General features: G+C 45.1%; 1 protein-coding gene across 2 annotated transcripts; it reads left to right on the top strand.

Annotated features, from left to right (window-relative positions):
• Positions 1 to 742: 742 nt before the first annotated feature.
• On the top strand, positions 743 to 27,402 carry LOC135896607 (ubiquitin-conjugating enzyme E2 N). 2 transcript variants are annotated; one of them, XM_065425074.2, is made up of 5 exons: positions 743 to 902; positions 1,448 to 1,549; positions 3,642 to 3,786; positions 14,868 to 15,008; positions 26,391 to 27,402. In XM_065425074.2, the coding sequence occupies exons 1-5, from the start codon at positions 873 to 875 to the stop codon at positions 26,426 to 26,428; spliced, it is 456 nt and encodes a 151-aa protein (XP_065281146.1). In that variant the 5' UTR covers positions 743 to 872; the 3' UTR covers positions 26,429 to 27,402. The 2 variants fall into 2 exon arrangements, with proteins under 2 accessions (XP_065281146.1, XP_065281145.1); XM_065425073.2 differs by lacking the exon at positions 743 to 902 and adding an exon at positions 1,115 to 1,245.

The raw sequence follows: 27,402 nt of genomic DNA, 5'->3' as shown, positions 1-27,402 counted from the left end.
GTGACGAAAACCGCGCGCGCGATTTTTTCCCGCGCCGTGCCGAACGCACTGTTTGGTTTGGTGGCGCCATCTATTGAGTAAAAGGTGAAAATGTTGCCGAAATCTCTTGATTTAATTTGCTTCTTCTACCGTGACACAGAAGTTTCGATTTGCTTACATCATTTGACGTTAAATTTGATTGTAGTTCTACCTAGTAGATGCTACTCCGAAATTACAATTGAACAACTAATCTAACGTACAGAAGACGTTGTTTTAAACATATTTCATGAGTCTGAAAGAAAGCGTTTTACTGTTAACAAAACACGAGAAAAATGTAAGGCAGACACAAGATGATTGTGTGTGCAGCTAGAAGAAAGTACTATTTACTTTTTATTTTTGTTGCTTAGTAAATATCATTATTGTGTCACTCTCGCAACTTTAGTGCGCTTTGTTCCGTTCTTGTTCTCATCGATGCATTCGTCTCCGCACAATAGACATATCCAGAAACCATTGTACCAATATTGGTGCCACAACCGATCAGTTTCTCTACAACGAAAACGGCAGCGCTGGAACGCGAGCATTCATTCCACCGCGGCCACGGTGTGACAAAACACATGAGCGGAACCGCCCACTTAACCTACCTCCGGTTTCCACTTTGGATGTTTAGATATGACATACAATAATAAATTATTATTATTACGTTTCGTGAAGTTTATAGCTGATGCCACGAAAAACAAGAAAGCATAAATAAAAAAAAAGGAAAGAAAAGACGACGTACGGAGCTGCGGCTCATGGGCGTCAGCGCAGCGGTGATGTTCGCCGTATGAGAGTGCTAGGCGCTGTGCTTTCTTTGTTCCCTCCTTGGATAAAATAATTGTAGTAATTTCTGCACAATGTCTGGATTACCGAGGAGAATCATCAAGGTAAATGGGCTCGGGTCCATCGGCGAGCGAGGACACTCCGCACGCGGACTGAACGTTGCCTCGCCAATGCCGGTGCTGTGGGCCATGGAGTCTTGCCAGTGACGTTGACATTAGGCCTTACTTTGGATAGCCGGCTTTTGGGAACTCGGGCCGCTAAACGTCCGCTCGCGAACAGCGGTGCCGGAAAACCGTGCGAGCAAGAGCCGTACCAAACGATTTCGAGCGCCGTTTTGGCGTCCGGTAGATGCGCAACGACCGTTGCGGGGAAAGCCGAAAGCAAGTCGGGTTTAAGCCGTCATGGGCGGAGTGCAATTACTTGCGATTCGAGCAAGTTCCCCGGCAGGTATGCACGAAAGCACGATTATGATCGCGCCAGTCTCCATGGCCCCTCGAATGGACAAATTCAGCTTGCATAAACGTGGCGTATTGCGTCCTGTGTGCACTTCTGGTGCGACAGTTATGTTTTTGGGTGCTCGTGGTCGAGATCGCGATCCCGTGGTGGTTTGCTCTCTCTGACCGAGCTCCGTTCGCTGCCTCGTTTTCAGGAAACGCAGCGTCTCATGGCCGAACCTGTACCGGGTATTAGTGCAATTCCAGATGAGCAGAACGCGAGGTACTTTCACGTCGTCGTAGCCGGTCCTGAAGGGGTAAGTGCGCCGGTCATCTTTACGAAACCTTGACCTCCGAGCGTCGGGCGTTCCCCCTTGGGCTTCACCGAAAAAAAAAAAAAGAAAGAAAAGGTGGGCGATGGCACTGTTTACAGCTGACCATAGTCGGGTTGTAAACAGAAGCCCTTAAACTGTACCGGACTTATTCTGGGCCTTCTATGGTTGCGTTTCGTAATGGGACGAACTTTCCTTCATTTTTTTTTTCTAGAGCGTTCGGTGCGTTCATCTGCTGTGGGCAGCTAGCTTCAACGGCCATCGTGCCGTTGCACACTCTGGATATTAAAGAATTGGCAGAATGCAATGCTCGGAGAGATCCTGGCTTGAATCAGTATGCAACCTATTGACCTGCCTGTGCCTTCCCCAAATTTTCGCCAAAATTTTTACCATTAATATTTCTCATTACCGGCGCTTCTGATGTAATGATGTGCTTGTATGTGAACTAATACGACACCTAAGGTTGCTGGAATTTATAAATGCAAAGTATGAACCTATACTAGTCGCAGTGCACTCTCACTGTCTAGGTCAGCCACCATAAATCTTGCCACTATCCAACACAACAAGTTAGGTGTTTCGGTCTCCATACAAAGACCTTGTTCACTAAGCAAAAAAGTGAAATGGCCACAGCTGAAACAGCTTGTGTATTCTTGAATATGTGACAAAGTGTCTTTGCATAGATGGGGTGAGGATTGCCATCCATTCTGCTAAAGGTGTTAAGGTTAACACTAATAGGACTGCTGCAAACATGCTTAACAGAACGGTGGCAGTCTTCATTCACCGCATCTATGTGAAGTCACTTCGTCACATGTTGAAGAGTACACAAGTTGTCTCAGCCGTGACCATTTTCCTTTCCTGCTTTGTGAACGAGGTTCCTGTATGGGCACCAAAATGTCAAATTCATCATTATGGCCTTCAGTGACAAGATATATAGTTGCTGTATTATGACTTTACCTGGAAGGACGGTTTTCCATCAGACCCTTGACTACCACAGTCGAACCTGACTATATCGAACCCACATATAATGAATTATTGTGTATAATGAGGAGCAATAAAATCTTTTGAAAATTCTTGCATTAAATTTTAATTTCATATATGAAATTGCCTATATATTAAACTATTTTCTGATCCCCTTGAGATTCGATATATACAGGTTCGACTGTACTGTTGCCGTTTCTAGACCTGCAAAGGTCACCGAGTGGGCAACTTTACATACTGCTGCATTAAAATTTGTAACATAGGGTTACAAGGAAAGCCCGACAGTGCTGTGATGCATTGTGCAAAGAGGGTTGGTTGTGTGATAAGGCGATGTTTTTGGTGGGGGTGGGGTGATGTTACCGCAGTGGTTACCACGTTTCTGTGGTTACATTGCAGGGCTAGAACTGGGCTCGGGAAGCTGCTTCTGCTGTTAGCAATGGTGCCAATGTACAATTTGTAGAGCCGTAGCGTTGTTTTAAACGAACTGGCTGTGTGTGATGTATGTTGATGTGGCAAAGCTTGTGCATTTTTCCAGTTCACCTGTATGTAATACAGTCACATAGCTTACAAGGTAGGCACATATGTTCACTTCCATTAACCATTTTTGTTTCACGACTGGAAATGACAAAAGTGTACCAAATTTTATAGGTATTTCCAGGTGACGACTGCACTCTTGAGCGGTAGAGGAAATGTAAAGATTCCTTAAAGGTCCCATTGCCTGAGCTTTGTCAGTGCACCTATTGGATCACATTTGCTACAATATTGCTGGTTGCAGTATTCACTGTAGAACTGAGATTTGTGGCAGTGACGACGTTAACTTAAGTGAAGTGAACTTTCACTGGAATTGTCTACATCCATGGTCTGAAACGTGTAAGACAACCTCTGCGTGGGTTTGTGAAGCAACTACAGAGGGTACAAGGTAGCTACACACAGGTCACAAGCCACAGGAATCGAAAGAATCTGTAATTAAAGTAAAAATTTATAAAGGTTGCATGGTCTCAGTTTACGGTGCTTTCTATCGCCCTGGCTGTTTTGTCTATTGCTTTCAGTGCTTGCCACTCTGGTTCCCTGCTAATTTGAATTTTCTGTTTGCTTGCAGTCACCGTTTGAAGGAGGAGTGTTTAAATTGGAGCTGTTTCTTCCTGAAGAGTACCCAATGCTTGCCCCCAAAGTGCGCTTCATGACAAAGATCTACCACCCCAACATAGACAAGCTAGGTCGCATATGCCTGGACATCCTCAAAGGTGGGAACTGCTTCCTTAGACGTTTCAGTCTGCATCTGGAAAGTGCTCAAAACTTATGATTACGTGTCTTGGCAAGCTGTGCTATGCAATGCCAGCAGACATGCTACACTTAAGTGACTATAGGATTGCTTTTTTGGGTGTTCTATGCCAAACAACAAACAATACACCTGACTGTGGGCATAAACTCTCTCTCATCAACCCCGTGCAGTCCAGCGAAAGATACCAGTTGAATCAGCATATCAGGACTTAGACACTGGGAGAAGAATCGATTGCGGTGCTGGGCATCATCAAAGATACATGTATCTTAAATATTCTTTGGGTAATTTGTATCTGTATCATGATACGTCTGGCAAGACGTGCATCAGTATCAGTATTTCCGATACATGAAAGAATGTATTGTGTATCTTAAGATAAAAAATACTGGCTATCACAACATCACCTTGTGAAGCTGTAAACGTTAGCTTAACTCTGCTTCTCAAGCTCATACTGCAGCCACTAGCCACCTGAATAAATCTTAAGGCAGCGACATTCTTTCATCTTTCCTCCAGAACCGCGCAGCAAGGGCAGGCGATGAGGTCTGCGCGTCCTTATTGGTGGAGCAGAGTTGTATAGTCGCGCTTGCACCATCTCGACAAAACTAAGCACGCTAACATCTGCGTGCAGCTGACTTTTAGTCTTTAGTCGCATCGGTGCCAGGGCACTTGCACGTAGCCACCGTACTGTGCTACGCACGCCAATACATGTGACATCTTTCGCGAGAATTCTGATGCCGTTATAGTGTCATTATCGAAGTTTCTCTTGCATAGTGTTTTGTTACAAAGTCTGAAGAATGCAAGAGCGGGATTGCCTTGCGTCTAGTGACTCACACATCAGCAGTCTGAAGGATCTCGTGTATGTAAGGTTGACTGTTGCGAACCAAAGTGTGGATGGCGCTGTTTCCAGGAGACTCCTGCATAGGATGGCTATATTGAGTATGGGATTGTTGCTTGCAAGCACCTAAAGCAATTTTTTTATTACTTCTTTTTAAGTTTTTTTTTGTGCGCAAAACAAACAGGGATGAAGAAAAGCAGCAACACAGGGACGAAGCGCTTGTCCTTGTGTTGCTCCTTTTCTTCGTCTCTGTTTTTTTTGCGCACAAAAAGTTTTGAGAAAAGTGAATCTTCCAACTAGGCTGACTCGCAGTTATGTTTTTGGACTGTGTTGCATGTGTAAACAGTAATACGTTTATGGACAAAGTAAAACTCCACAGCAGTATTTCTGCCATCGTGCAGAGGCTTCTTATTGGCGTTCTTGTAATTGGATGGCAACCCGCTACGTGGTTGGCAAGCTGAGCAGCGACTACCATCAATTACAGAAGTGACCAGCAAAAACCACTGACAGCGCAGCATATAGAGAGCTTTCATGTTAAGCAGCTAGAGCAATCCCAATAAATTGTTTCGGAATGAAAATATTATACTTTGAGCAAGAAAGACAAAGCTTTTGATACTAAGAAACATTAAGGCTTTGATACTAAGAAACATTGCATTCTAATGAAACAAGGTTGGTCGGAGTTAAGAAATCTCCAAGCAAACATTTTTGTGCGTGTTCATTTGCTGCTACATTATATGGATCTATGATAAAAACGTTGCAAATGTATTGGAAGTATCTTAAGATACGAATGGAAAGTATTGGGTCGGATACATTCATTGTCTTGTATCTGTATTGCAAATACTTGTAGCCCGAGTATCTTGTACCGTATCATGATACATTTGCAAAGCATCTTTGCCCAGCCCTGATTGATTGTCACTGCCAATCCCCCTCTCTCCAAGAGTAGTTTGGAAAAATTTGTAAGGGGCTTACCAACCTACAATGGATGAGCCCTTCCTTATCCAAGAAGTGCCGCGGTTCTCATGTTTGATTGGCTGACGGCACCAGTAAACTGATGTCACAGTGCACGGAGTTCATGACATAGAACATAACTCTTTGGCCCTGGGTGACTTGTTACTCCAGTTGAGCATTTGTCATTCCAATGATTACCGAGTGAAGCTGCTACTGTGTTGGTTCAAGAGCACTTGAAGGGGCCACTTGTGCTTGCGCAAGATCTGTTGCCTGCACTTCCCGAGACACATGCAAGAAATCCATACTCCGTTGGGAACAACTTCCCGAACATTTTCACGGTGACAAGGAAGGGCGGCACAGTCGGCTCACCGCCTGGGTGCCACATGTCAAAAACGTCAGCACTGCCAGGAACATGAAGCACGTTCACGTCGTCAACAGTGTTTACTTGCGCGGTACATGTTGATTGTGTCAGAACAGTCCTCACAGCAGATGTGTTTTCCTTCGCAAATGTGTCGGTCTTCCGCGAGTTGCAGATGACCGCCAAGTGCCCCACATTCTTGCAGTAGTGACGCTGCGACTTGCTGTGTGTACATTGTGACGCTAAATGACTTTTGTCGCCGCAATGGTAACACGTGCTCTTAGTTGCGGACGCTACCCGGTGAGTAGGCAAACCCGGTAAACTACTTGCATTTGCCCGACACAGTTCATCGGCATCCTTTTTAGCCGCTTCCATCGCCAGGGCAGTTTTCATTGTGTCCTCGAATGTGAGGTCAGAACTCTGGAGTAGCCGCGTCTGAACCACTGCATTGTTTATGCCACATACTATTCGGTCTCTCAGCATGTTGTTGAGTTCGGTTCCGTAATTACAGTGTTCGAACACTTGAGGGCCACACAAAGTCGCTGACTGCTTCTCCTTCGGAACGCCCCCTTGAAGCAAAACCGTTGCACTACGATGGATAGGGTGGGGGCGTAGTGCCTGCCAAGTATGGCCAGTGTCTCATCGAGTGTTTTATCTTGTGGCGTTTCCGGCCTAACATGGTTGCAAAGTAGTGCATAGGTACGAGGTCCGCAGCAGCTCAAAAATATTGACCTTTGCTGGCACGACGTCGTTGGCTTCGAAGAACTCTTGAACATGTGCCACGTAAGCAGGCCTAGCGTCGCCTTCCCCCTCGAACGCTTCAATCCTACCACAGGTAGGCATGGTTGTTCATGCAGTTCGGTGCATCCTCGTCGTCAGATTGTCACATGTAGCTGGAAGAAGTGGAGCCGAGACCCAAGTTTACAGTGAACACAAAAACTGTTTATTGCTTCATCCAAACTCCCCAGCCCTGCTCTCGTCCTCCCCCTTCTGCTCGCAGCAGTAGGTGGTGCTAGCAGCACAACACTAACAATTGTGACAGTTTAGGACTGCGCTGATAACCTGCTGCTGTTTACAACTGTGAACAGTTGCATTGAAATACCTAATAACAAGATCCATGACATCTTGATAATGAAATAGTAGATGGAAATGGCAATCAAAGTGAGCGATTTTATAGTGGGAAAACAGCCAAAGCCACTTATGGTAATCTCCTAGTGAAGGGTGTATGCAAGCCTCACATAATGAAGCAATCAATGAAAATGTTCTGCAAGCATAGGAATTACTGAAGAAAGCTGAAAGCAGCGTGGTGTCACATCTTACTTTTGTACAGAGTTTGCCCCCTGCAAATAATTGCTTTCTTTGCCGTCGGACATCCCTGGATGCCCCACATGTGAAACAGCCCTTTGCACAGTTCCATTGCAATGAATACCTGCTTTTGTGGATCGTGGTATGAAAAAAGGTTTGATTAAGGCAAACAGTAGTTGGCATTCCTTGTGTATGCTTCTTGCTTAAAGGGACACTAAAGCGAAACAATAAATCAGTTTAGACTAATGAAGCATTGCTTGAGAACCCTGCAGGCAGTCATTTCAAAAAAATAGTTTTGTTATTAGATGAGAAAACGAAGGTCCAAGTATCAGTACTTGAATTTCGCGCCGGTACGTCAGCATGACATCAGGGATTCCAAAGTATGTTTTCGCATTTGGGCCTCGTTGGTTGAATAAAGGTTCCCGAAACTTGCCATGTTTAATATTTGGTTCCTTTAGAACACAATGTAGTCAATCTGTACCGCTATATATAATTAGTAGGCCCTAGAAGATGCCATCAAAATCCATGACGTGACAGCCCCCAGGTGCGGGAACCTAAGTAGGCGTCGCCACCCGTATTTCATTCTTGCGCTTTTTCAGGCTTGCCAAACGTCTTATTGTTGTAAGAATGGTGTTTTTGGTGTTGTAGAACGGTAATTTACTGATGCAGAAGGAATCATTTTTCACTTTAGTGTCCCTTTAAACTTATTCTGTACCGATTGTCTCTTGTATACATGATCTAGTTAAAAAGACTCGAAAATGCAATTTTGATTGGTAGGTTGCAGTTTATGTAACAGCACTTCTGATTTTTCCCATCTTACTTGTGGGGTGGCTTAGCATCATTTCTGCATGGGTAAAACAGTGGAAATGCAGAAGCTTTACACACATGTTTGCAGGGCCCCTTTAGTAAATGCAATTTCATTTTGAAGGTGTTGATAGTTATCTGTGTGGGCTATGTGGACTGTATTGGTGTCAAGAACTCGCATTTATTAAATTGAGAGAAAGCATTGGCTTCTCCAGTGCTATCATTCGGTGCAAGAGAGTTCTTTTGCACCTTTCAAGACACCTTTCACTAAACACGAGCTTACTCGTTAGCAGTTTAGGAGGATACATTAATGCAAAACTTTCTTGATTTAGCATAGCGGTTTTGTGCTTTCAATTGAGGTACAGACACAATACCTAGTAGTAACAATGAATGATGGTCAGCTGCTGCGTTTTCATGCGTTCTGTTGATTGGCAGCTGGCAGTGTTAAAAAACCATGGCTGTGAGTGCAATACTTAAGGGCATACAAGGCTTCACACAGATTAACCATAAGGTCACCATAAGGTCATTACAGGTGTATTGTCAAGCGCATCAGAACAGAAATTACGCATACCCACAAAAGGAATCTGCCTATAACGAAGCTTTGTTATTAAACAGTGAATAAATGCTGGGCAACTAATTGCAATGCATACAATTTTATACAGCCTTTATTTTTCATCCTATGCAACATTATCTCACGTAGCATTTGTTTACGCACCACATAGGTCACAACTTTAATGTTGTGCACTCTACACTCAACCCACGTTAAAACGAAGCTGAATTGGATGCAAAAATGCCTTCTTTAGAGTTGCTATTCTTATAAGCATATGTTTGTCGCATGTTGATATCAGCGGAAAGCATTTTAGATTTACCTCGTTATATCAGATAATTTTTTATATCAGTGTGCGTTATATGGGAGTTCAGCTGTATTTGTTTATGTGCTACACCGTTCACAATCTGTGCAAAATGCAAAGACCAATTTAGGCGAATGCACACTGATACATTGGCATGCGAATATCACACAGGGTTGAAGTAAATGTTTGGTGCTTGTGGAAGGTAGAATTGTGAGAGGGGTGAGCTGTAACCACAGAGAAGGAGAACTCATATGCAGTGGTGGAACTGCTGCTACATTGCACCAAAACTGCTACAAACTTCAAAATCTGCTACTTCCTACAAAAGCCTGATTTCGGCAAAACATGCACCATGTCTGCGCCGCGAGGGGTTCCAAAGATATGTATATAGGTTTAGTGGTAGCAATTGTGGAAACAAAACTGCAACTTGCACTTCATGTTCTTGCGTGTGTGATGACGTGTCAGCGCGTCCGGTTACGAATTGGCATCTGTTACGCTTGCCGAGCCTGGGTCAAAAAACAAGCAAATCGAGCTGTCATTTCATTCGTTTTTGGGAGAGAAAAATTCTGGCTTGGAGCAACAAACTTTCGTGTATCTGCTGCTCAATACCTGCTTTCTAGACTTTCGCTGTATAACAGTGTAGTCAAGGATCTTAGGTGTCTCTGTCCAAGCTGTTGTGAGGAACTTGACCTCCCAAAATATGCGTGTAGTCATATTCCAGCTCATCAAGTGCCCTCTTCGATGAGCTAATTGCGTCTCGTTATGATGAATAGTGTGGAAGTTGTGCGTGCAGCACACCTGGATGACTTCTGGCCGAACATTTTCCAGCTGAGGTTGACTGGTTGGCCGGGGAAGTACCTCTTGCTGTGCGCGTTTGTAAAAGCCATTCCGAGCTTGGTACACTGAAAAAAATGCAGAGAGGGGCTTTAATGGAAATGGATGCATGATGCAAGAATAAGCCAGTGGATGTCCCCTAAAATGTACACCACTGGATAATATCATATTCAGAAATGTTTGGGCAAGATCCGAGATTGATTCCCGCTACCTGTCAAAGCACTGAGGCGTTTGCGCAAACCATAGCTTGGATGACTGGGAAAGTAGGCTTCAACACAGTCACGTGCAAAGAAAGCGGCACATGATATTCCTGTAAGCTAAGGACTTGAGCAGAAGAAGAGAGGTTGCGAAAGAAAATTAATTCATTTAATTCATCCAAGCAGATGCTGATTAGCAAGTAACTACTACTGGCAAAGTAAATGAAGGCAAAAAGCTTTTCTCGCATCAAGAGGGACAGAAGCTGTCGGAGGCTTGTGCAAACCAGAAGGCACTTCGAATAAAGAAGAAAAATTTGACCGCACTAACTTGATAAACGCGTCAACAGTTATTGCCCATTTATGTGGTGCTGTTTAAACCTTATCACCGTGCATGTGTAAATAAATTTATTTTTACGTTCTGGCAGCTGTTAGACTGCGTTGTTTTGCTTTTTTTTAGGGCTTCGGATTCAACTGTGAAAGCGTGTGGGGACCTTAATTGTTGTCTTGCCTCGTGTAACAATCCATCATCATCTGCCTATTTTATGTCCACTGCTGGATGAAGGCCTTTCCCTGCAATCTAGATTATCCCTGTCGTATGCTATCCGATTCCAACTTGTGCCTGCAAATTTCCTCATTTCATCACCCCACTTAGTTTGCGGCCATCTTAGGCTGCGCTTTTCTTCCCTTGAGCCAGCCGTATATATGTCCAGTTTTGCTGTGACCTCTGTATTGTTTTATTATGCAACTCGCCATAGTTGCTTAGTGGCTGTGGTGTTGGGCCGCTAATCAAAAGGTCGCAGGATCAAATCCCGGCCACGGCGGCCGCATTTCGATGTGGGCGAAGTGCGAAAACACCCATGTACTTAGATTTTAATGCACATTAAAGGGCCCCTGAAATGGTTCAGACAAATTTTGTAGACGCTTAGGGCAGAGCTAAAGTTAATCATTCGCACCACAATTTGTGTGAAACGTCTCATTAAGAGAGCTATGGACGATTAGAAATTACCCTTCTCTACAGTCCTGCATTTTCTCCTCATCTCGTTCGCTGAGTGATCAGGGCTAAGCTCTGCCTTCACTGGCTCTGCGTCATGATGGCATGTCATGTCGTCGACTTCCGGTTCCCTAGAAGCGTGTGTGCGAAGCCTCTCCAAACTCTCTGCCAGCTGCTTGGCAGTCGACCTCCAGTGAGAGCTATCGAAGCAGCATGTGCTGCGAGCATTCTGTCACTGCACCAAACGTGTCTGGTATTCCGGTAACCACGGGCGAGCTGGGCGTTTCGACGGAGCAGTGGAGGCACAAACTCAAACTGATGAAGGAACTTTAGCGTAGACGTACGTGAGCTGCCTGATCGGTCCCCACGGTCCAGCCACCCGTTGGCGCAGAGCTTAACCAGCCAAACAAAGAGCTAATATTGCTCTAACCAAGTGTAAAACACTTTAAACATTTACAAAAACGACGTGTGAACGATTACACTCCTGTGAAAGATTTACACCAGCAGCAAAGAAAAATACATTTCGTTACTGCTACTGTGTCTGGTTGAGCTCTTTGCCACCAGGTGGCTGCACCGTGCAAACGATTCACATTGGTGCTTCTGCTCATCCTGTGAAACGACACAGACAAACGGCCAGGCCCTGTCCCCTTGCGTTTGCGTTTACCCTGATACTGTGCTCGCGAAAGGCTATTGCGTTAATATCTGGTGTAAAGTGACGGCCGCAAACGCGCAAATCCTGGCGCCGATCGGATACCGGCAGTCCGATGTGCTGCAGCCAGTCTGTTCGCCTGCTGCCTTGCAGAGGGATACGATGTCACAGCTTGACATATTGCCAGTCGCTACGTTTGCAGTCCACAACGCAACAAAGGCGAATCAAAGTGCTCGTGAAAAGACTGAGACCAACTCTGACCGCGTAGCTCTCGTCAAAATCGAGCACGTTGTAACACAAGCAGACAACGCTTGCTGTGTGCTGGAAGTGCTTAAGTGTAGTGAGATATTGTTCTTGTGCGTTCTCTTTCTGTTACGTTCTTCTTATAGAACCAAATTGACTAACATTCCAACTATTACAAACATCATTTGTTTGCCATAAAGGTGGAAAAATTATCGATGACGCTCCCTGGGCAGCCAATGGGACAGCTCGCCCCACTGACGTCATATGGGTGATTTCCGTCATATGGGTAGGGGCGGCTGAAAACTCCGCCGAGCAGTGTGCCGCGATCGGCAGCGATGTACATTATTAAAGCCTTATAATAAATTACACGCCTTATGCGGAGCACTTAGATTCGTCAATTAATGAAGAGGAGGACCTGCTCCTCTAACGACTCAGTACGTTTGTGCAAAATTGTTTCTTTAAAGAACCTCAGGTGGCCTAAATTTCCGGAATCCGCCACTACGGCGTGCCTCGTAATCGGAAAGTGGTTTTGGCCCGAAAAATACCCCCTAATTAATTAACTCTTTTATTACGCAGAATAGAGGGTACTGACTGGCAGTACTTTGTTGGTCAGAAGTCCATGCTGTATATATAAGCCGGACTAGCTGTTTATATACTGACTAACCCACCAGCCTATAAAACGTGTAGGCAGGGTGGTGGGGGCTGGCAAAGAAAGCTTTGCTTTAGAAAGAGTTCAGTGATGTGCTATAGCTACTATTGTGACTGCACATTGGAATGATGCAGGATTGCAAAGCTTTTGAATCTGACTCTACACTAAGCAGCCCGCAGTCAGATGTGAGAAGGCTTTTACATTGAGTTCTTGTAGTGTTAGTTTGCGTTGTTGGCTTTAGCTTTGTCGCCACTGGCAGAATGACCAAATTATCTCTATGGCCAGAGCTGCAGAGCCGTTGTACACGGTCGTCCACTTCCAATTTGAACACGGCTCCGGGCGGCCGGCAAGGCCGGCGCTCCGCGGAGCGCCGCTCGTGGGCGCTGGGGTAACTAACGCGCCGGCGCACTGGCAGCCACAGGCGTGGCCTCAGCTGCCAGCACACACTAGTGCAGGCGCGCTGTAGCAGACGACGTGGCTGCGGCCACGCTTGTGGCTGCCAGTGCGCCGGCGCGTTAGTTACCCCGGCACCCACGAGTGGCGCTCCACAAAGCGCCGGCCTTGCCGGCCGCCCGGAGCCGTGTTCAAATTGGAAGTGGACGACCGTGTACATCTGTTAAGATGCTACTAGATAGCCTAAAGCTTGATCGCCATTTTTGATTGCCATTTTTGATCGCCATTTCACTGCTTTGTGTTTGGAAAATATGTACACTAGTGTACTTGACTGTCCATCCACCAAAACCTAAGCTTAGGGATGAAAAACATGTTTGCACAAAACGGATAGTGCAGAGGATATGGGAACACCGATTCTTGTTGTCTCACCATAATTTGCTGTAAATTGTAAATTTTCAGTTTCAGGACAAATGAATGGTGTCTCACACACACACAAACAACAAACAAAACAAGAATAAGAAAGGGCAGAGCTATGGGTGCCTTTCTTGTAGTGCATCTACCAGTCTTGCATGTGAAAGTGCATAGGGCTCAGAGGGCACCAGCTGCATCTGAGTGTGGATGTCTGTTTTCTAAATGTGGCCACAGAATGCCTAACATGCAAATCTTCCAGTGCACTGTACTGGAAGCTCAGAAGAGCACAGGACAGCCTGCTTTAAAAGGGAACAAAAGGTTAGTACTGTTCTCTCGACCACAGTGAAGACACAAGGGTCAACCGACTGTTTATACATGTGAAGGCCTCAGTTGCGTTTCACACTGGACCCTCCTCCCCCCCCCCTTTTTAGTAAAGTTAAGGGACAGTTGGGGGGGGGGGGGTCATTTTATCCATGTTACTATATTGGGGCGCTTTCTTGAGGAGAATGTAGTGTGTGTCAAGCTTGCATCATACTGATGTAATGGGTGAGCAAACATACTTTTCTGCTTAAAGGTGCACTTCTGGATGATCACCTCGCTGCTCTTTATTTCCCACAGGCAGAAGTCGGGTGCATATCTTGTATTGTCACTTTGAGAAAATATCACTTGCGCACCGTGCATGGTGCACGTCTTGGTTTCTTGGAACTACTTCATCTAGAAGGCAGTTCTGTTGTACAGTTGCTGACCGATAATTCGGCCTGGCAAAAAAGTCTGTATGATTGGGAGCATCACTTTTAGAGACACCTTCAATTTTGCCTGGCTAGCGCAAGAAGCATTGGCACCTATGAGTGATAGAATTCTTCGCACAGTACCAAGCACACTATCTTATCACAGTGTGGAAATGCTGCTCCCCGTGGACTCCTTTGGTGTTAGTCATGTGAAAATGAAAGTATCTTCGAAGGTGTTTGTTCAAGAATACGGCTCAAGTTTTTCAATATGTTGCTTGCGTGCACATTTGTATAAGGCCTTTGGCCTACGCAGTTCGTGTACACCATTACCCAGCAGTGCCTTTTATGCTACTCCTTTTTATGCTTAATAAGTGGCCATCTTCGTCATCAGCGGGATTGGCTGTCCATGTACGGTGTACACTAGAGTTGGATAGAACTGAATCGAACGCATTGCTACAAAGTCGTGACTTGTATCTCGACCATTGTCATCCTGTTGCTGCAGATTAACGAAAGCACACGAAAACAACGAATCTTCATCAGCGACTACTAGTTTGACTAGGCTTCACTTGTTTCAGGGCGGCACCAGCGGCATGGCTGGCGACCATGCCAGCAATGTATCGGAACTAAAATATTTCTACTCGCCTCTGTGGTCAAATCAGCACACGGTCATGCAGTCGGAGTCTGAATTGTGGCCCAATGCATTGAAAGTGTCTGAAATTTTGCTTGCCCTTATATGGGCAAGTGGAGGTGCAACGGAGCTGTCTGAATAATTAGGCTTAACCAAATTATCGGTGGTGACAGTGGTTCACCATGGTGGCAAGATCCTCAACACATGCACATTGTTGTATTTCAGACAAGTGGAGCCCAGCGCTGCAAATTCGCACGGTGCTGCTGTCCATCCAAGCTCTGCTCAGTGCCCCGAACCCTGACGACCCCTTGGCAAATGACGTGGCAGAGCAGTGGAAGGTCAATGAGGCAGAAGCCATCAGAACAGGTTTGTCCTGCGTGCTGAGGGACCACAGCCTGTCTCGACTGTCCCTGTCATGTGGTGTGGTGCTTACACATTGCCAGATGCTGTAGAACCTCGTTTTTACGTTCCTGTTATGCTTGCCTGGGTCTTGCGCTTGTAAGTTTCCATAGGGTCATGCCATAGCCTCCTGTATACTTTCATGCCTGCCCATCGGCGCCGACAGCTCAGGGAACTGGTCGTCGTGCCTAGTTCTGTCGCTCACCACCAGTTCGTGGTGCTACCCCAGAATAGAAATACAGGATGCTCTACCTTGGCTTGTGCTGTAGCATAACTGTATATCACATCATTTTTTTTATCGGTGCCGATTATATAGTTTTAAGGCATCTGCGTGCATTCAACGCTGACGCAGATGCATACAGGCCGCTGCGAATTGCCTCTGCCTCAGGAAAAAGAAAATAACAATAAAAGGAAAACCACAGCTCTCATGTGTACTACTATAAAGCTTAATTTTCCTTCTGCTTATTATTGCATATGTATTGTATGTCAGTGTGGAAAAAACATCGGCTGTAATAACTACACAACAAACATTTTTATTTCCATCGTTTGGATTTAAAGTTTGTGGAGCTTTCATGACAGGGGCTTCTGTGAAAAAACTTTCGCGATGTCGTTCTTGTCCGTTATCTTCAGGGCAAAATCAGTGAATAGAGGGCGGAGGAACTTTGTCAGCATGATCTCAAACAGTTTCTCGTGATGCTCAGGCACTGAACACTTGAATAGTTCACGCTCTCGCAGTACTTGAGGAGCATTCACGACAGTCTCTCTCAGCGGCTGCTTAAAATTTCTTCGCTTAGCGAGCCATACTTCAACATACTTGTGCAAAGAGTTCGTCTGACGAATACTACGAAACTACGAGTTCGTCTGACAAATACAACAGACTGCCTCTGTCTTGAAGTGTAATCAGAGAACCTGATGGTGCCGAGGGCTTGGGCTTTGTTAACAAACTGAGACCTGAGGCATTCTTTGCAAGACACCCACTCATTAACAGCTCTCGACGATTATCCGCCAGCCATAGCTAGTGCTGCACATTCTGGCAAATGAAGCGTTTCTTTGCGCTGGGTGGTGTGGTTGACCATCGCTGCTGTCGCCTCTTTGGGAAATTCTTAAGATGGTTCTGGCCTAGTGCTTACGCACATTTGCCAGCATAGCGATGAGCGTGTGCTGTCTTCCGTGTCCATCACATTGCAGCGTTTTGATTTTGATGCAATGCCTGTCTTTAGAAATGTTCTTATTCCGCACAAAGTTGCTTGCACGTTTGTCTGGTCGTTGCTTTCATCCGACCTCCTCAATCACCCCCCAAAAAAGATTTAATGGTGTCAGACGAGAGCTTTCTAGTGAGGACAAATCAAAAGTGCATCTCTGTCGGCAAGTATCTGATGCATTCAACATTTGAGCAAGTGGTGATAAGCAAGACTTCATACGTTTCTTTAGTCAGAAAATGTTTCGCCGTGGACTGGCACTTCAAATCTTCCGGATGTTGTACAAACTTTGTCTCCAGCCAGTGCAGACGCTCATCATTTTCGTTGTCTAACTGCTTGAAGTCTGGGTTATTTTTGTGGACTTGCTGTGAACAATTACTTATGTCTTTCGGGGCTAACCATCTGTGCACGGTTTCCATAAGGACCACCGTTTCTCCGACAGCCTCAAAACTTGCAACAGAGGTGTGGCCTGCCTGTTCTTCCAATAACTTAAGGGGGGAGGCTACACTTGAAATACAACTTTTTTATTTGTGGACAGATCTCAACGAAATTTTCACACATTGTGTATTTTAATATGCAGATTCTAAAAATATAATTAATTTTGCCATAGGATAAGTAGTTTCTGATATACTCCAAATGCATTGTATAAGCCGAGTCCTTTGTTTGGAGGGAAATTAGCTTCTAAACAGAAAACCCTAACACAGTAATTTGAGTATAAAGACTATCTAGGATGTTCAGGGAGTGCCATAAGGTATTATTCAATGTTGTAGGCTAATCTGAGCAAGAGTTAGAGCTCATCAAAGATGTGAGAAAAAAATGCCAACTTGGCATGTCAAGCATGTGACCCATTTCAAAAACTTTTTGAGAAGAGTGCTGCTTTGAAAAGGTGCATATTGCTTACTGCATACATTTATCTTTCTGGCAAAAAAAAAATTATGTTAATAGCTGAAATAGGACAGAAGCTATTTTACCTCCAAAATTGGAAGTCTGTCGGAATTCTCGTTTTGAGAAATCAAGGAAAAACGTTCTGCAACATCTTTATTGAGAATATACCAATAAAATCTCAAGGAAATTCACTAGGGGCATAATCTGGATACATCCTATCTTTTTGCCGCTTTTTGGCCAGCTTCCTTGCGCTCAAAGAGGCTTCTCGCTTCTTGATGGAGTTAGCACTTCGAAGGTCCGGCGCTCCGGACGTTTTCCAGCGCTCGCTGCGCGCTCGCTACTTTCTTCAGTCGTGAAGGAAACGGTGCCTGCACGATCTGTGCCAACACGCGTGGCGTGGGCGGACGAGGTGTTGACGCTAGACGCGCCAGTTTGCAGCTCGGAACTCGATCCGGTAGAATGTCCAGGCAGACCAGCAACCGGCAACTCCGCGAGTATGACAGGCCTAGCCGCCTTCCGTCGCGCATTGCACAGCCGCTTGACGCGTAGTAGCGTTGAGACGACAATCTTTTCCAGCCATCCGGGCAGCGAAATGAGCATCTTATCAAACGTCGCGAAGCAAGCGGCTGAACAAACGTAGACAGCGGCGCGATGAAACCAGAGATAAACACACGTAGCGAGACGCGAGAGCGGTCGAGCGCGCGCCGACGAGCACCGGACCAATAGGAGCGAGGCGCGCGGGGGTGTGCGCGCTTTGGCCAATCGGCGGCACGGACGCATCCTCCAGAAATGACGCGATAGCGTCGGTTTCCCTTCACCGACGCCATTTTGAACTGGTGCAAAATGCGCACAAAGAAAACAGCTTCAAAACAAGCGCAAGATGGCGGCCATCGGCCACCGCGTTCGCAAATGGTGACGGCGCGAAGTTTGAACATTTTTGACCAAATTTTGCTGATTTCGCGTTCACCTTGGCCCCTTTAAGCGCGATTTTTTATTATTTTCCGATTAAATTTAGCTTCTAGATTTCGCGGAGGGATTCTTGAATGTATAAACGTAGCGAAAATGCACTTTTCCGAAAATCGACTTTTTTGTGATTTTTTGCCGTTTCAAGACCCGCGTCCCCCCTTAAGTGCTTCCGTGACAGGAGGCTAGAGCAGCTGAACCGCTCTTTTGACATTCATTTTCTCAATATCGGTCGGGAAGACGTGCTTCCTCGTGAGAAATCAGACAGGCTTAATGATGCTGACTTGTTGCATCTTGTATAGCTCCTTCACATACTCGAATGTCATGATACCATCTTTGCCAAGGTCATGTTCCAAGAATTGTGACCTCATGCTTTTATTCAAATGACATTGATCGAGAGCCAAGAATAACTTGCGATCTGAGCTTTCAGGAAGCGGTATACAGTGGACCATGTTTGCACCACACAGCATTTGAAATGCTGCCACGTTCATCTCATGATTATCATTGAGGATGTGCACCACAAGAATGCTGACGGATTCAATTTTCTTTAGCATGCGGCGCATAACTGTGTGAAGTTCTGCGCTAGTACAGTTGCTTGTGAAGAAGTACGCCACTGGAATTCTAAATCGAACTGAAAGTCGGTTCAGTATAAAGCACAGCAACTTCCTTTAGTAGTTTAGTAATGCCGACTTCTCCACCTGAAGATCCGAGGTAACGCTGCAGTGCACTTTGGCAGACGTAATATTCCTTTGTTCCTCATATGTTCGTACGCTCGTGTTGATACGTTGGGAATTATAACAGCATGACGTATAGGCAGTTCTGACCAAGTTGGTTTCACTTTGCGATAATTTTTCACTTGTTCTAAGAGTACTGAAGCACCAAAGTCGTTTTCGTCAGCCTTTTCGAATACTTATAGAAATGTGCTGACATTAGTCTTCCTTCAGCTCCTGGAGTTCTTTGTTCTTATCCGCAGACTTTTTTTAGTCTCTGTATCTGCACTTTCAGGTCACGTTCCCTGTGTCTCCACTTCTGATGCTCAATGACTGAGACGGAGGTTCGGTAGGGCACTTGTACTTGCACTGCTTGATGCCATTAATTTTGCATGTTGTGCCAGTCACATATGAGCTGCTTTCGGAAGGAGATTCCTCTTCAGCTGCTTTCGCACTTGGCTCTTCATTATATGAAAGTGCATTGTCGGAACACAGTTCTTCTGATGTCCGCTCAAAATTTGTGCGTTTTCGTACAGTAGCACAAAATAACGCACCACCCTTGCGTTTTTTCAGTGCTGCATTACTCCTACCGGGTTTGCTGCATGGTTGCAAGTACGCTGGGTACTCGTCGAAAACACTGGGAACCACTCCTTTCTTCAGTTTTCTTATATCAAACGCAATGAAGCAACGACTGCAGACTGTGGAGTAGCAGGAGGTGAAATTCGGAGTCCAATTGTCCCTAGATATAACTTTGAGCCACTTCTCTCGAAGTTCTTCATCGCTCGCAATTTCGTGAAATGAGATGCCCGAGACCTTTCTCTTATTGTACGAGGTGCATCCAGGTACACAACAATACGCCATACCACGGGGTATCAAAACGCAAAGCGCCCCATCAAATCACTTAACCCTCTATTGCATGGCGTCCCATATTTGGCACAAACCGGTTACCATATTTTTTCGCGTGTGTGAGATTCCCAGTTGAGGATGTGGTACCGTTAGAGTAATTCTCATAGTTATGCGCACTTATTATAGGCAAGGGCTGCCACCTCGTGAGTGATACGCAAAACAGAGGTGAAGTAGATTTTGGGAAGCGACGTGAAACTCGGAGGGGGCAAACACGAGCAATTCGTATTTTTTTCCTCTAAAAATTTCCACCGCAGAAACATAGAAAAATTATTTCGGCATATTTTTTGGTCTCACCAATTCAAGCCAGTGATTAGTTTTCTCAATTTTGTCTGCAACCACAGCAGATAAACCGAAATCGGTGTGTACCATAATTCGCACAGTATGAACCTGAAAGACAAAATATGGTAACGTGCTGCCATATGTTCAACAGTCCGAAGCTGCAGGTCACACTATCACAAGATGGAATTTTGTCGATCGGTACGGTGAGGGCGAATCGTCTACCAAACTGCCGCCTGAAAAGCGAAAAGGAACTGAAATGTAAAGGATGTGGTGCTTTAGAGGCACTCACAAATGCGATAGATGACGTGGAGTTATCGTGTGTGCGGTGGTACGATAGCCGTGCCGTGATATTTCTGTCGAGCTTTGTTGGGAGAGATCCAGTCAAAAAGACTAAGCGCTGGTTTACCTCCACTAAGGAGTTTCGCGAAATTGATTGCCTCAGCGTAGTAAAGTTCCACAACAGGCACATGGATGGGTCGACCTGCTGGACTCGCTGCTTGGACTTTACCGCATAAATATCTGGTCGAAGAAATGGCACTTTCGAATTTTTACACATATGCTAGACTTATCGGTAGTAGCAGCATGGCTATTGTACAGGAGGGTGCAGGAGCAGCTTGGGAAGAAACAAGTACTACTGCTGGCTCAATTCAAAGCAGAAATTGCAGAATGCTTTACCTCGCATAACAAGTGCCCACCCATCAAGCGACCAGGAAGGCCTTCTAGTCAAGAGGTCGAATTTCAGGTTCAAGTCGAAAAAGCACAGGGACAAAAGGCCGCAATGCCACCCAAAGACGACTGATTTGACCAAGTTGGCCACTGGCCAGAATTTGATGAGAAGAAACAAAGATGTAAGTGGCCATCATGCACAAACAAGTCGTCGATAAGATAGAGGAAGTGCAACATTCATCTGTGCCTGAACGCAGCAAACAACTGTTTCATTTCAGTCCACACATCATGCTAAAAAGACTGCCGTTCCTGAAGCTTTGTTTTCCACCCATGGCAGCTAGAACGCTCGGCCATCTTCAGGGTGTGCCATATTTGGCAAAAAGCTGTATCTTTATTAATACAGTCGTTATAACTCTGAAACTTTTTGTATATGTGTTTGTTCATTCAATCAATAATAAAAGCTGAAAAAATAATTTTTAAAATGACTTTTTCATAATTCATGCAAAAGAGGGTTAAAGTAGCATAACTCACTTGTGACCACGATGTCTTCGCGTCGGCCAGAAGGCTCTCGTTTGTGTAGCGGCTAGACGTCCTCAATGCGGCACCGACAGTGTCACCACAGCCATAGACCTTCAATACTGTGCCGCAGCTCACCGTGTCCATCAAAGGCAGAATACGAAGACAAGTTTTTTCCCACCTGTGGACTGCTGCAGAAAAGTGGTGATCTCTCAGCAAGCCAGCAAACTGTCGGCAAACGAGGCAGATGAGAATTGTCTCAATTTGAACTCTAGTGGAGATGTGGACACTCAATATTTCGTGCCTATGCACGGCAGCTAGCGAACTATTCTCTGGCAGCAGTGCCCTAAGCAGGCGACGTGCGAGGAGGTCAGGCAAGGAGGTTGAATGGCGTTCTCAGAGTGATTGTGTGGGCACAAAAAGTATAGGAAGCTATGGTCATGCATATTAGCTTCCCGTTTGTTACATTTCTTTTCTCATTTACGTCCAGAAACTGCTCCATATTAAAATAACCAATTGTGGAAAAAACTGTTTAAGGATCAGCTGAACAGCCAGGCAGTAGTAATGATATTTACTGAGCGGGTTTTTAATAGTTTGTTGGTTCCTATTCAACTTAAAGTAAGCTTTTGTGTGAAAGTAGCTTTGTGCGTCATCAGGACTGCCGCCACAAGCATTATAAGATGTTACGTTTTCCCAGATCATATATTTTTTTCTATGGTCTCCCTGAATACAGATCAACAGGGTTCTACTGCATACCATACAGTCGAATTTTAATGCACACCTTTTTTCCAAGGAAATGTGGCTGAAATCTGCCTGTGCATTACAGTCAGATACAAAACCAAAACAACATTCATGGCGTTTGCAACAGCCTTCTTTCAAAGCAAGCTTCAGCACAATCATCACCACAAGGTGGCACCAGAAAAATTACCATGCGCAGTTTGCCGGCAATGACACATTGCACTGATTTAAAATATGAGCTGTTTCACAGGCTTGGCTGCCAGCAGCAGATCCGTCTCGTGTTTTTGTCATATGGGAGACTTCTATGTTGTACTGCAAGCTAGCGAAGTGGTTAGACAAGGTGTGGGCTGCCATCTCATAGAAGATCATTACAGAGTTCCTCAGGAAATGCAAGATATCGAACACAATGGACTACATGGAGGATGACATGTTGTACACCAAAGAGGGTGAGAAAGAGCTGTGGCAGTGGACAGAGTGAATAAGTCTGCATTCTGAGAAGATAAATTCTGCAGGTTTCAGCTTTCTTGGATTGTAAAAATTGAGGTGTGCAAATTTGATAGGCGAAAGCCTTAAGTGACTTGTTGCAATGGCTCATACCTTAGAAATATGGCGTCTAGTCGAGTGGTACAAGACACATAGTCAGCAATGGCTCATACCTCCTTAAGGCTGAGGTTACAAACGCTGAGCAAGGTGAAGCAAACAGTGCATTCATTCGTTGAAATCAACCATACAACACACAGAACAGCATACGTTTCAATAAAGCATACTCAGAAATACGCTACGACTGAGGATACTCGTTAAGTGAGAAACGAGGTGTGACATACGAAGTGGCGGGAGCAAGGCATTCAACCACGAGTGCTGCCTTCCCCTGCGGAGAGGATGCAAAGTAAAGTTGAAGAGAAACGTCGTTTGCGCGAGTCTTACCCTGCTGTATGAGCGCACGAAGCCGCAGCTAAGGGTCGAAAACGAGCCGAAGAAGCCGAACTGCAAAAGTGCCAAAGCAGCAGAGCGGCAATGCGAGACAGCAACGTAGAGAGGAGGCTGAAGCTAGAAGACAACGGCTTGTTGCACGTATACTTCACACTGCGACTTGCTATGTCTTGCGAGTAGTCTGATCCCTCCGATTGTGTAACTTAATGCATTACCAAGTGTGCAGCAGGCTCTCGCCTTCAGGCATTACAGAAACGTAACGTGCCGTCAAGCTTTTTTCTTTTGAAATTGGCTGGATGTTAGATTTTGGTGCATATTTTCTTACTTTGAGCTTAAGAACTGGATGTGTTCAGAAGTATGTTAGAATGGGGCAAATGCAGTAGGCCAACCGTGTGCATAAGTTGCCCTGTTCCAACTCTGACTGCCAAAAACAAAACCCAAACTTCTGAACCACAAGTTATGACAAACTTATTTGACATCTCTAAGCCGCAGCCCTCGTTGACGCTTGCTGCAGAAACCGTATGCTGCATTGCTACCTGTGTTGATATGGCTGTAGTTGGGCCGTCGTCGAAACTAACGCCTCACAGACGTCTCATGCTTATGTTATCCAACAGTGTCCACTTCACATTATTCTTTATGCACTGTGATATGCTGGCAGTGTTGGAAGAACTGTGCCAGTTGTGCCAGATGGTGCCAAGAGCGTTCCTTTGTGTCATGCTGCTCCGAAACATCACTTTGTCAGGAAACTGCACCAAGCCTGTGCCAGACGAGGCATAAGAATTAGCGTCAGCATCCATCGAAGCTGCCTCGGTAATAAAACCGAAATCAAAACCTAAAGCAAGCCACCGTTTTCATTGTCATGGAAGTCAATGGAGCGGCCACAATGATTGTGTAGCTGATGCCGTCAGTTCTCCATTCATAGTTTTAGTGCTTTGTTTTGCATGTTTCTCTGGCATATGTTCCAGTGTGCTGCTGCTGTAGTGTCTTTGGGCCATTAGTGCCGCAGTTCCGCATTCCTCGTACTAGCATGGCACAGAGCTTGCTCAGTGAGCATGTCAGATTAAAAAGAAGCCTCGAATGAAGCCTCAAATGAAAGAAACCTCGAATGATCTGCTCACACATTTTTTAGAGCAGTTGTTGGCACTGTTAGTTAAAAAAAAAAGATGTCTTGTATACATACACTCAGCTGCTAACATATAGTTTGCTTATGAGTGAGGACCTTCTTTGCAACTCTGCACAATCGGAAGATCAGAATTCATGGTTGTAATATTAACAGCCTTCACATATTCCACGGCTGAATTATGCAGGAGAGATAGTGCACATCAGAAGAGACCTGTAGACGTTGCGCATCCTAGGGCGCGGTCTTGTTGATGGGCTCTTGGTCCGCACACTTTTTTGCGCTTGGTCTTTCGAAGTGCGCCGATCGCACAATGCTTGTTGCATGCCTTAATTGTAAAAGCTGCTTGATCCATCTGACACATTTCTATAACTCCATAAACAATCCTCCTTCCATGCTATTGACCGTTTAGGGGGTATTATGTAAGGGTTGGGCTAACAAACGAAAGTTGCAAAGAACAGTCATGTGAAACAGAATGATGGGACATTTTCTGCAACAGTTGATGGACACATGATGGCTGCAATGTCACAGGGAAGGCCATTCCGGTGTACTGCTGTATGAAGAAAAAATGAGGCAGTGAAAGTGGTAGTGCGAGCATGTGAGTGTGCAATTTGATACGGATGGGTAGTGCAGTGGGATATGCACGTCGTTGGGATGTGTAGAGTTGCATGATGGAGGAAGCTGTCGAAAAGCTTGTGAAGCAATAGAGGCTGGCGATGCGGTGACATGCAGAAAGATTTAGACCACTTTTACATTTGGGGGTTGATATGCCGTATTTACTTGAATCTTTGTCAACCCCAATTCTAAGCTGACCCTCGAAAGTCCGAAGCCAGAAGAGAAAAAAAGAAAGAAAGAAAGAAAACTTATCTCGAATGTAGGCTTAACAAAAAATTGAGGTTAGCGTTCGTAAATTGGAAGCAGCATTTATTGAATATGAACATGCCGAGCTCATCCTACGTCATCATTGCTGCTAGCCTTGTCATTACCTTCTTTATCGCTGTCATCCTAGTTGCAGCGCACTCAAAACGTGTCTCCCATTGCCCCCTCCAACGACAGACATTTTTCTCGTCGATACCACAGTCCCACCCGGCTTGAACATTTCACGATGCCTCTGTGGCATGCACAACTTTTCGTTTGAAAGCGGCACTATAGCGGCATCACCTGTTTGGTGCCATTATGATAACGCCATGCCGCATGCCGATACGACACAGGTCAAAATGGTGCTGTCACTCGTGTACTTCATTTGGATACTGGCACGACTAGTAGTGGCTGTGATACTGACTTTTTTAGATGATGCCAGCTATGCACCATATTTATCAATTTCAATTAAAAACTGGTGTGTTTTCTAAAATTGTCGAATCTAAGCTGACCCTATAGTTTGGTATATGATTATATGAAAAAAAAAAGAGAGAAGCTATCGGTAAAGCAGTACAACGTGCGGTGGCCGTGGCTTCCGTTCTCCGTAAGGTACTTTGGTGGAGCTGCATGCAATCTCTGAAGCTACAGCGGTGGCACTATCGTTTTTGCACAGTTCTCCATGTGGCTCTGTGTGCGTTATGTTATATGCGCTGTTTGGATGATTTGGGCCAATTTGAACCAATGGCTGCTCAGGCATTGCGATCGGTACTGAAGCGCCCCAAGTCAGCGCGAACGTGCCATGATGCACTGCTGCAACACAAAGTTGCAAAGAGTCTGCTGTTACGGTTTGTCTATGCTTTCTTTACGTTCTTGTGGATAATGGTTTGTGATGGTGTTCTACCTTTCAAACTTAGTGACTTTTTCGGCCTAAGTGACATAAAAAAGAAAAGCAGCTTCGTGGCTCTCGGTGTGCGTATGGCCAATGCTGCAGTTATCAGCTTTGCAAAATGCTGTCATGCCGCAGTAATTGCCACTTCCAACCAACTAGAACAATTCACTCTCGTATGCAGAATCTACTCGTGTCCTGCTGATAGTAAAATATATCAGAATTTTTCAAAGAAATAATGTCGGCAGGTGCATTTGTATTTTTGAAATGGCAGGTGATTGGAACTGTCCAGGTGCTTTTTCGAAGGAGCTACGTTGCCGCATTTTATGCCTTAGATGACGTGTTTAACGGAAACTTGCAGTTAGATATAGGAAGGTATTGGGAACAAAAGTAAAGGTAGTGAAATTCGTATTTTCATACCAAAGTGGTGTCGAATCATAAATGCTGATGCCAACTAGTGTCGTTCATTTTTGCGCATATTAAAGGGCGAGTCCATGTATGTCGAACTACTGATACGATGACCACATCTCGCAGCACTATTGAGTTCGTTATTGTATACAGGTTTGACTGTATACCATTTTCATACAGGCACCTGAAGGCCTTCTTCCCTCTAGTAATTTTGCTCGGAGACTGTCATCACTGCTGCAACTTTCGCTCACAGCTGCTCCTTGTCTTTCTCTTCCCATTTTGTTTCAGCGAGAGAATGGACAAGGCAATACGCAATGGATGTCTGAGTCATAGCAAGAGGAGGTGGCAATGGCTGACGGTGGCAATGCTTTGAGGAAGTGTTTTTTCTTAAAACAGCAACTTGGAGAGGAACTAAGTACACAAACAAGAACCTAAGAAGAAAAGGACACTGTCGCTGAAGTGGCCCAAACATGGCACCGGCGCGGTGCTGCCTAGGGGGCCACGATTGTGTTTTTCCGCCACCTTTTTCATCATCCATCGCTCTTCTAGAGGGGGCTTGGCCAGACTGTGGGTGAAACTGGTGCAAGAGGTGGGGAAGGGCCGTCGTCATCAGTGTGTCTCCATTTCGAGCTCGTCTTCTTATAAAGAATTTTGTCCCGGTTCCTTTATTTTTTTCTTTGATTTTTTTCTTCTCCCTATCTCTCTCTACCCTGATTGAAACCCCGCTTGCTCTCTCCTAACTTGTCTCTCCTTATCTCTTCTTTCTTTTTCTTTGCCTCGAATTGCCGGTGTTTTCGTGAAACTGTGAATACTATCGTACAATCGTGGCCTTGTAAATAATTGTCTCCCCCACTTCTCGTTATTTTCTTAAGTGAATGATGGGGATGTTGATCGTGCTACTAGTGATTGAAATGGTGTTTTACGATTGCCACTGCGACTGCCCCTGCACCCCACCTTGCTTGGAAGGTGATGTTGATGATGATGATGCCTTGCTTGTCTCCTCTTCCACGTCCCTCCCGGCACGTGCTTATTATTTGATTTCTTCCACCTTGTGTTTGTGGTTCAGTTGAGACACGGATGACGACAGGCGCCCAACTCTTCTCTGGATTACAACAACAGTGTGTGCTTGTGCGCGGTTGGGTTTTTTGCCACTTTTTTTTTCTCTGGGGGGAGGGGGGCGTGGGAGGGTGTATGAAGCTATACATGAAATGTGCACTTAGGAAACCATTATTATTAATTTTCCTTTTCAAAGGTCTTGTACAAAGTCTCAAAATAAATTTTTTTTCTTTTTAAAAATTGA

This window comes from Dermacentor albipictus, chromosome 6 (assembly GCF_038994185.2).
Source record: "Dermacentor albipictus isolate Rhodes 1998 colony chromosome 6, USDA_Dalb.pri_finalv2, whole genome shotgun sequence".
In the NCBI taxonomy this organism is placed as follows: Eukaryota; Metazoa; Arthropoda; class Arachnida; order Ixodida; family Ixodidae; genus Dermacentor; species Dermacentor albipictus.
This window is presented reverse-complemented; position numbering and strand designations above follow the sequence as displayed.

Bases quoted from the DNA above. Each gene is read 5' to 3' on its own strand.
- LOC135896607 (XM_065425073.2), top strand. From the start codon at position 1,147: ATGCGCAACGACCGTTGCGGGGAAAGCCGAAAGCAAGTCGGGTTTAAG. The intron at 1,246-1,447 runs GTATGCACGAAA...CCTCGTTTTCAG, and splicing joins TCGAGCAAGTTCCCCGGCAG to GAAACGCAGCGTCTCATGGC. The intron at 15,009-26,390 runs GTTTGTCCTGCG...ATTTTGTTTCAG, and splicing joins GGCAGAAGCCATCAGAACAG to CGAGAGAATGGACAAGGCAA.